This window comes from Nothoprocta perdicaria, unplaced genomic scaffold (genome assembly GCF_003342845.1).
Source record: "Nothoprocta perdicaria isolate Ctin4 unplaced genomic scaffold, notPer1 scaffold_244, whole genome shotgun sequence".
NCBI classification, from domain to species: domain Eukaryota; kingdom Metazoa; phylum Chordata; class Aves; order Tinamiformes; family Tinamidae; genus Nothoprocta; species Nothoprocta perdicaria.
The window spans coordinates 55,795-63,301 of record NW_020455471.1 but is presented as its reverse complement, the minus strand read 5'-3'; the positions used below and the strand labels follow the sequence as shown (position 1 = coordinate 63,301).

Genomic DNA, 7,507 nt, shown 5'->3' with positions numbered 1-7,507 from the left:
CTCAGAAGAGCTCTCTAAACATCTGGCGGATGATTAACATGCAGAATACCTTAGTAACTACAAGTACCACATTTAGCCCCGCTGCTGTTTTACTATTTGAGTGCATCGGAGCTCCTTGTTCYGCCTGAAAAATCTTGGGCTTCTGAAAACAGTAAAGACAACTTGTTTCTCATTAGAAGAACCCTATTCCGAGATGAGTTTTAGCTTTGTTTGCTTTCTTTGGTTTGGCTAGACCCACCTACAGGACATGCAGCACCAGACCTCATAAAMCTATGTATAAAATAGGAGACAAAATTTGGTTGTTTTAAAGTCTTTATTTTTTTGTTGTTCTGAGAGCACACAGGCCATAGAACACAAGACATTTCTGCACATTAAGCTGTCTCCTCTTTTGCAATACGATCTTTCTTGAGTGGTCCCTGGAAGGAAAAAAAGAAAAGAAATTAACAGCAGTCCACCATATTCCTGCTTATTCCACAATCACAATGCTGTAATTCCCCCCTGCCAATTTGCTTCAAAAAGATTAACTCAGTGTTCCCACTAATAGAGCCTGCTGGAAATTGCACCTTCCCAGCTAAAGCATTCAGTAGAAAACTGAACTTGGTGCAACCCCGTTGCACCAAACTAATGATTTACAATTTAATAAAGAAAAAAAAAAAATAGTGCCACCTAGTGGAAAAACGTCACATGCACCGACCAGGCAGCTGAACCGCACGCTCAGCTTCTGCAAGGCCTGATTTTGAGCAAGGACATAAAGGACTAGAGAGATCTGCTTCCCCAGCAAGTGGCAGAAGATGCCACAGAGAGAACTGCTAGCACCCCTGCCTGGAGCTGCTCTCAGGAAGAAGGCATCTTGATTAAATTCTTCTGGATATGGATGTTCTGGCCTTGCAGGAGCCCAAAGGTCAAGCTATGAATGACCGTTAGCCAGAAGACAACAGATATGTAACTGATTTTTTTTGTTTTTATTCTCGAAAAAAATAAAACACATGCTTACCATGAAAGCCTTCTTCTCTTCAGCTGTCTGGAAGCGGCCGTGACCAAACTTGGAGGTTGTGTCGATGAACTTCAAGTCAATCTTCTCCAGGGCCCGACGCTTGGTCTGCACAAGCAGGGACTACAAGAGACACACCAGGTGAGTGTGCAGCAGCACCCCTGCATCAACTTGTCACAGCGAGGCTGGCTACTTCTCCATCATTACCTCCATCAAAAAATACCTTCCTAAATTATTCTGATTATCCAGCCGCTACTTCACAAGGACCATCTGCCAATATGCTTTCACACCAGCATCAGCAGAGACAAGCTCAAGTCAGTCTGCCTTAACACTGCCAGTGTTCTGATGATCCACGGGAACTTTGAAGCCTAAAGCCTTTCACTGCAAACAGACCTGGACTAGARTAGCAGGAAAGATGCTATTGCTGAGGTCCTTAGGCAGTTTTGTGTATGTGACCTGTAGTCTTCCCTCAGGCTTTCCCCTCTTGCTGGCTACAGGAATCCCCAGAGCAGCAAGCTGAGACACCTGCTATCTCAGGCAGCGAGCTCAACCAAAGCTATTGCAACCCACCTCGCAGCACCACTCACCTTACGCAAGGTCAGGACCCTCTTCTTGGTCCCAACGACACAGCCTTTCAGCATGATGAAGTCATTGGTCACCTCGCCGTAGTGGACAAAGCCTCCCTGGGTGAAGAGACAACAGTTAGCCCCAAGTAAAACCATCACATGCCTGCCCGGAGCCTGACATCTCACACTTCCAGGTCTCAGCCATTCCTACAGTCACTGAAATTGTTTCCAGTACATTTTTCTAATGAAGTTCCTTACTACAGAAGTTTACTTGCTGCTGYTAAGACTTCTGCACAGAGTAGTAGCAATACTAAGCAGCTGACAAAACAGCAAAAACTGCTCTCCCTGCTGAATTACCCTTATTTACATGAGTACTGCTTCTAGATTTATAGAATCCCTTTTTATTAAGGCCAAGTATCAAGCATAACCAAGAGTTACATAACTCAATACTGAGCATGACTCAGCAACCCCTCCTCCTACAGCAACTGAGCTTTTCCCTCTGCAGCTCTTCATTCAATCATTTTGTAGCTTGTATCCCCCCTATTTGCCTCAAAATAYTGCAATTTAAGATCACACTGTCCTTGCAGCTGCCACTACTCACCAGAGGGTTAATGCTCTTGTCAGACAGATCATAATCAGTCGATGCATTGTTTTTGATCAGCTTTCCATCCTTGATTTGGTAACCCTGGCCAATCTTGTAGATCTAAAACAAAAATTTCTCATGAGTAAACAGGAGGAGAAAATGCCCAAAAAATCAGCCAACATGGCAATGACTCTGTATTAAGTTGGGCCAAAGTATCAGTTTTCTTGCAGCCATATGATCATACAGAAACTTTAAGGTTTTCCAGCATAGTGTTAACAATGCTGGCATAYCAAAGAGGCATCGTATAGGGACATGACTCAGGACTCTTCCAGGTGGGCACCCTTAGCCATTTATTCTCACATTGTGCAAAACCACACACCTCCCCTTTGCACTTGCTGATCTACAAGATGTCAGCCAGCCTCTACCAACACAGGCAGTGAGAAGCTGTACTGCAACTGGACAACACTGGCTGCTGAGCTAGCTAAAGCTAAGGTACCACGGCAAAGCTCTCCTGTCTGTTCCTTGACATGCAGCAGCCTTTGCTGGCCTTACTTGCTCCACAGCAGTCTTAGAGGCACAAGAAGCACACACCTTCTTATTGATTTCAGTCCGATGGTGATAGCCCTTCTGACCAGCTCGAGCCACAGAGAAAGCCACGCGAGCAGGATGCCATGCACCAATACAGGCCACTTTGCGCAGGCCCCTGTGAGTCTTGCGGGGCAGCTTTTTGGTGTGCCAGCGGCTGGTAACACCTGAAGCAAAGAAAGCAACGCAGTATTGCTAACTGTTCAGCCAGGACACACACAAACCTGTTTCAAGCAGTTGTCTATGGACAAGAGAAGCTCAAGACTCTGCGTACCAGGAACTAACTATTTCCTGTGCCCCCCAGGAGGCACCACGAGCCTCCCTGGCTGTGTCCCAGTTATGTTCTCAGAAGGAAGGCAGCATGGAATGACTCGTCACAGGTGTCAGACGCTGTGCCCAGCGCGTATTCCATGGCTTCATCACAGAACAGCGAGAGCAGCCCATGCCCCCTCAGCTCTTGGCCCAAACGCTCATAAAGAGACCGTGGAATTTCATTAAAATGTGTCCTGATCACAAAAGAGATTATCAGCAGTGCTTACCTTTATATCCCTTGCCCTTGGTGACTCCAATTACATCGATCATCTCATCCTGCCCAAAGACAGTTGACACAGGCACCTGCTGCTCCAGCTTCTCCCGGGCCCAATCCACTTTCTCAGCCACAGTACCACCATTCACCTGGATCTCCATCAGGTGAGACTTCTTCTGCCTCAGGGGGAGCAAACGCATCTAGAAACAGAAACGATGCAAGTCAGCTGCTGGCCTCACAAGATGGATATAGTACTTGCTATCCTACTATCCTTCTAAGTCTGGCCTAATCTTTTTTTTTTTTTTTTTTCCTTTTCCTTTAAACCTACTTGTTTTCCAAGACAACTTTTAAGTACTGAATTAAAAGACCCTATACTGAGGGCACAGACTGTATCAAAGCTTAAATGTCAAGTAAGAATAACTAGAAGCTACCAATTACCCACAGAAACACCGAACTAACAAGTGCCTACAACCCCACATCCACCATACACACTCCATCCAAGAATGGCAGGAGGTAAAGCCTACGTATGCTGAAGTAGACGAGATCAAAATTAGACACCTCTATTATATTTAGCACAGAGGAACTGACACAAGTGCCAAGAGCAGCTGCAATCCTACCTTTGCTGCCTAGAATAGGAAGCTAGTTCTAGTATAATGAACGGCGCCACAGCCATGGATCTTATTACACTTGTGGCCCAGCCACAGATTTAACTTCCCAGGAAAGTTTGGCAGGGAGCTGTGACAGCTAATGAGAAACCCCTACGTTACTTAGTACACCTCTCTGAGCCGACTGACAGAAACCACTGAAAGACTTAAGTGCTTACAGCCCCTACAGAACACTGTCCTGGGTCCAGAATTGAGGTGAACACATCCTTGAATTATGAATTTGGTTCATTTTGACTTTTAACTGTAAGACAGAGTGCTYGTGCCTACCTGTCAGCACAGGCACAAGCTGCTGTCCCTATTAGTGTTCAGACTGCTCTGCACACTGTCTCACATGACTGCTAACAGCTGCCTTGGAGGCTACCTGTGGTAGGCACCTGCTTACACTCTGCACAGGAGTGCCAGCATTTATTATCCGGCTTCACAGTTGGCATCAAACTCGTGGGGCAGAAATCTGTGAAAACACAGTCAGCTTTACACTCGCACTTGGTGTTCCCACAGCACACCCAAGTCCTGCAGACACTTACCTGAGTGTGAGCCATGACTCTAATAACCTGGCAGTACTTCTTCATGCTATTGAAATCTTTCTCCAACTGCTTTTTGCCCTCCTCATCTTGCCATTTCTTGCAGTATTTGGTGAAGGCCTTCTTCTTAGACTTGTGCCTTCAGGAGCAGAGCAGAGACAAGGTTTGGCTAAGCCCTTCATCGATCCCCTGGGGAAGCGGGGATGAGCGGAAGGAGCTGCCACCTTAGCAGGTTTGGGCTCATTGCCAGTTTCTAAGGAATCTTTTCCACTGGCAAGCGGAGCCTGGAGCTCATCAGACAGAGGCAAGGTTGCCAGAGCTGAGCGGAGCTGCCATGAATTCCRAAGTGCATTCGTATTCACAGTATAGAAGACAAATTACTGTAGGGAAAGTCTGAACAGAAAGACAACTCCTTAAAGCAATTTTCATATGATTGTTACCCATTTCACAATACTGAGATCTTCCCGCCCTTGCAAGCTTGAGCTATGCCTGACAGCAAGATCATTACTTGACACCCGCGAGACTTTTACTGTGCTCCTCTGACCTCTCTTCAGTCTGCGAAGTTCATGAAAAGCCTCTAAGCGCTACACACACTGAAGCCATAATTAGGCAAGTGTGTGCACCCTGAATCCCAAGAACTGCGCYTGGAAGCGTAATCAGAGCAACACTTGTCTCCCCCCTTCCCGACAAAGCAGGACTGCAGTCAGGATCCGACACTCAGCAAGTGCCAGSGGCCTTTTCCTTGTGTCTGCCTGTCAGAAGGTCACATGCAGCCTGCTAGGAAGACCTCAGGCAAATGCAGCACTGCCACCCTCACGTCGAAGAGGGCATTAACCACGTCAATGTTGTCACCCTCCCAGAGTTGTCAGCCCTAGCCTATCGCACTACTAGCTCATCAAGGTCAAACGATAATTGCTGAAAATCTGCTTCAGAAAGCTGCACTAGCGTATCTGGCAGCTCAGCAAAATAGCAGGCTGCAAAGCGGGACTAAGGCARGAAGCAACAGCCCCTCTCTTACCAGTTCTTGTAGAAGCGGCGCTTGCACTCATCGCTGATGTGCTCAGCAAAGATGGTCTTGAAGCTGCGCAGGCCCCGCGGAGTCTGCACGTAGCCCACGATGCCCACAATGACCATGGGGGGCGTCTCCACTATCGTGACAGCCTCTACCACTTCCTTCTTGTTCACCTCTGGATGARGAGACAGAAATCAGGCATGCTGATTAATATAACTACCAGCTATTAAGCATCTCTCCACCCTCCAGGCCCCCAAAGGCTTGATATCAAGGTTCAACGAACCTTGTTCTCTCTGCAAAGGCCAAGGTGATGTGTGCTAAAGCAGCCAGCGAATGCAAGGGAGAGTTAAATGCCTTACAGAACCTGAGCTTGGCTCAACAGCAGGTAGAGACAGAGCCTGGCAGCTAACATGGATGGCAACCAGTAACAGAACTACATTCAGGACTCGACAATCAGCAAGGAACGCCAGAGGCAATTCGCTTATGTCCGCCCATCGAGAAGAGGTCATCATGAGTAGCTTGTTACAGTTCAGCTAAAGCCAACAGCTCAACCAAACCCACCAGGCCCCTCTGCAATCACCAAGCACCTCAAATGGGACTCCTAAAAAAATACCAGCACTGCCAGACACAAAGTTTGGCTGCTAGGACATTATTCACAGGGAAGTGAGAGCGGTTTGGGTGTTTCACACCCTTCTTTCCACTCAAAAAGTGCCTGGAACTGAGTGAAAAGAATCAAAACCCAACGACACCTAAGAACAGGTTACTTCTACAAGAAGCTTAATTCTCCTCTAAGGAACAAGCACATACTGGATCCAGGTCTGTCAACTTCACGGACGATGTGGGTCATGCCAGCTTTGTAGCCCAAGAAGGCCGTGAGGTGGACAGGCTTGCTGGGGTCATCCTTAGGAAAGCTCTTCACCTTGCCGCGGTGGCGGCTACTGCGCTTGCGGGGCAGGAAGCCCAGGGAGCCGTGCCGGGGAGCGGAGAACTTGCGGTGAGACTAGGGAGAGAAGAGGAGCTTTTAACACATGGCTCAGACATCGGCTTCTCCCCATGCAAGAGCCAATTCTTCTTGCATTAAACAAACTCTACACATAGCCACGTTGCACTTGATACTGTTTTTAACATCACCTCTTTAGCTTRCAAGATCACTATTCACATGCCTCGAGCCCTAAGCTGCTTCCATTTAGTCCTATTTTAAGGAACCAAGGGTGACTAGTAAGGGAAATGTGTGCTTTTGACATGGCTGCAGAATGCCATCTCATTTCAGCACACCCACAAGCAAAGAAATGGGGAAGCAAACAGAGCCTTAGGTTGTAACAAAAAGAACATTATAAAATGGCTCATTAAAAAAGAAAAGCCTAGTTACTTTGAGGCAGTTCTTTCAAACACATTTTCTTCAAGGACCAATCCCGCAGACTGACTCCATAATCTGAGGGTGAACTTCAATACCACTCCGAGAGCTCTCAGTCACCCCAATTACCTATCAAACTTCATCACTAAGTATGTTAAAGAATAAAAAGAAAAAAAATGGATAACCAATATCAGAAAAAAATAGAATACTTTTTCGCAAGATAAAGTCATATAAACTGCATCAARAAAAACGTAACAGGTTGTTTTGAAGATGAATTGCAAAACTGTGCTAGGGCCCGGCCACACCAAGTTTTGACATTAACTTAAAGGCCCGGAATTCTTAGCACAATCCCTACGTATTTATCCATTTACCGAGCACACACATCCAGCAGTGTGACTGCTTCCCATACTACACACAAYGCAAGCAGGCAGAGAACACGGCCCTTCTCAGTAAAAGCGGTCACTTCTCGTGGTGCGAAGAGGCTGACGCGTCCGCAGCCCCTCGGCAGCGCAAGGGGAGCCAAGCCCCGCTGGCGGCACCGCCTCAGGCCTGCACCGGGGCGAGCCAGCGCCCCCCCGCCGCGGCTCCTCAACGAAACTCCCCGTTTTCACCCCCCTCGGCGTTTAACTTTGGCCTACACGGGCCTCGGGCGCCGCCACGGCCGCAGCCGCCCCCTGCCCGCGCGATGAGCCCCGCGCCGCCCC

The 7,507-nt window shown here is 47.7% G+C and overlaps 1 protein-coding gene and 1 non-coding gene across 2 annotated transcripts in view; both read right to left on the bottom strand.

Annotated features, from left to right (window-relative positions):
• Nucleotides 1–296: 296 nt before the first annotated feature.
• RPL3 (ribosomal protein L3) overlaps nucleotides 297–7,507 on the bottom strand; it is a 7,376-nt gene continuing 165 nt past the window's right edge. Inside the window, exons 2-10 of the mRNA XM_026039853.1 lie at nucleotides 6,257–6,449; nucleotides 5,456–5,624; nucleotides 4,441–4,576; nucleotides 3,265–3,451; nucleotides 2,732–2,892; nucleotides 2,159–2,260; nucleotides 1,579–1,674; nucleotides 995–1,114; nucleotides 297–416 (exon numbers count right to left, since the gene is read on the bottom strand). Of these exons, the coding sequence (XP_025895638.1) occupies nucleotides 372–416; nucleotides 995–1,114; nucleotides 1,579–1,674; nucleotides 2,159–2,260; nucleotides 2,732–2,892; nucleotides 3,265–3,451; nucleotides 4,441–4,576; nucleotides 5,456–5,624; nucleotides 6,257–6,449 (1,209 nt within the window). The 3' untranslated portion in view covers nucleotides 297–371. The remainder of the gene's footprint in view (nucleotides 417–994; nucleotides 1,115–1,578; nucleotides 1,675–2,158; nucleotides 2,261–2,731; nucleotides 2,893–3,264; nucleotides 3,452–4,440; nucleotides 4,577–5,455; nucleotides 5,625–6,256; nucleotides 6,450–7,507) is intronic.
• On the bottom strand, nucleotides 3,064–3,156 carry LOC112947782. The gene has a single exon (XR_003249473.1). It is a non-coding gene; the product is annotated as a small nucleolar RNA U83B (small nucleolar RNA).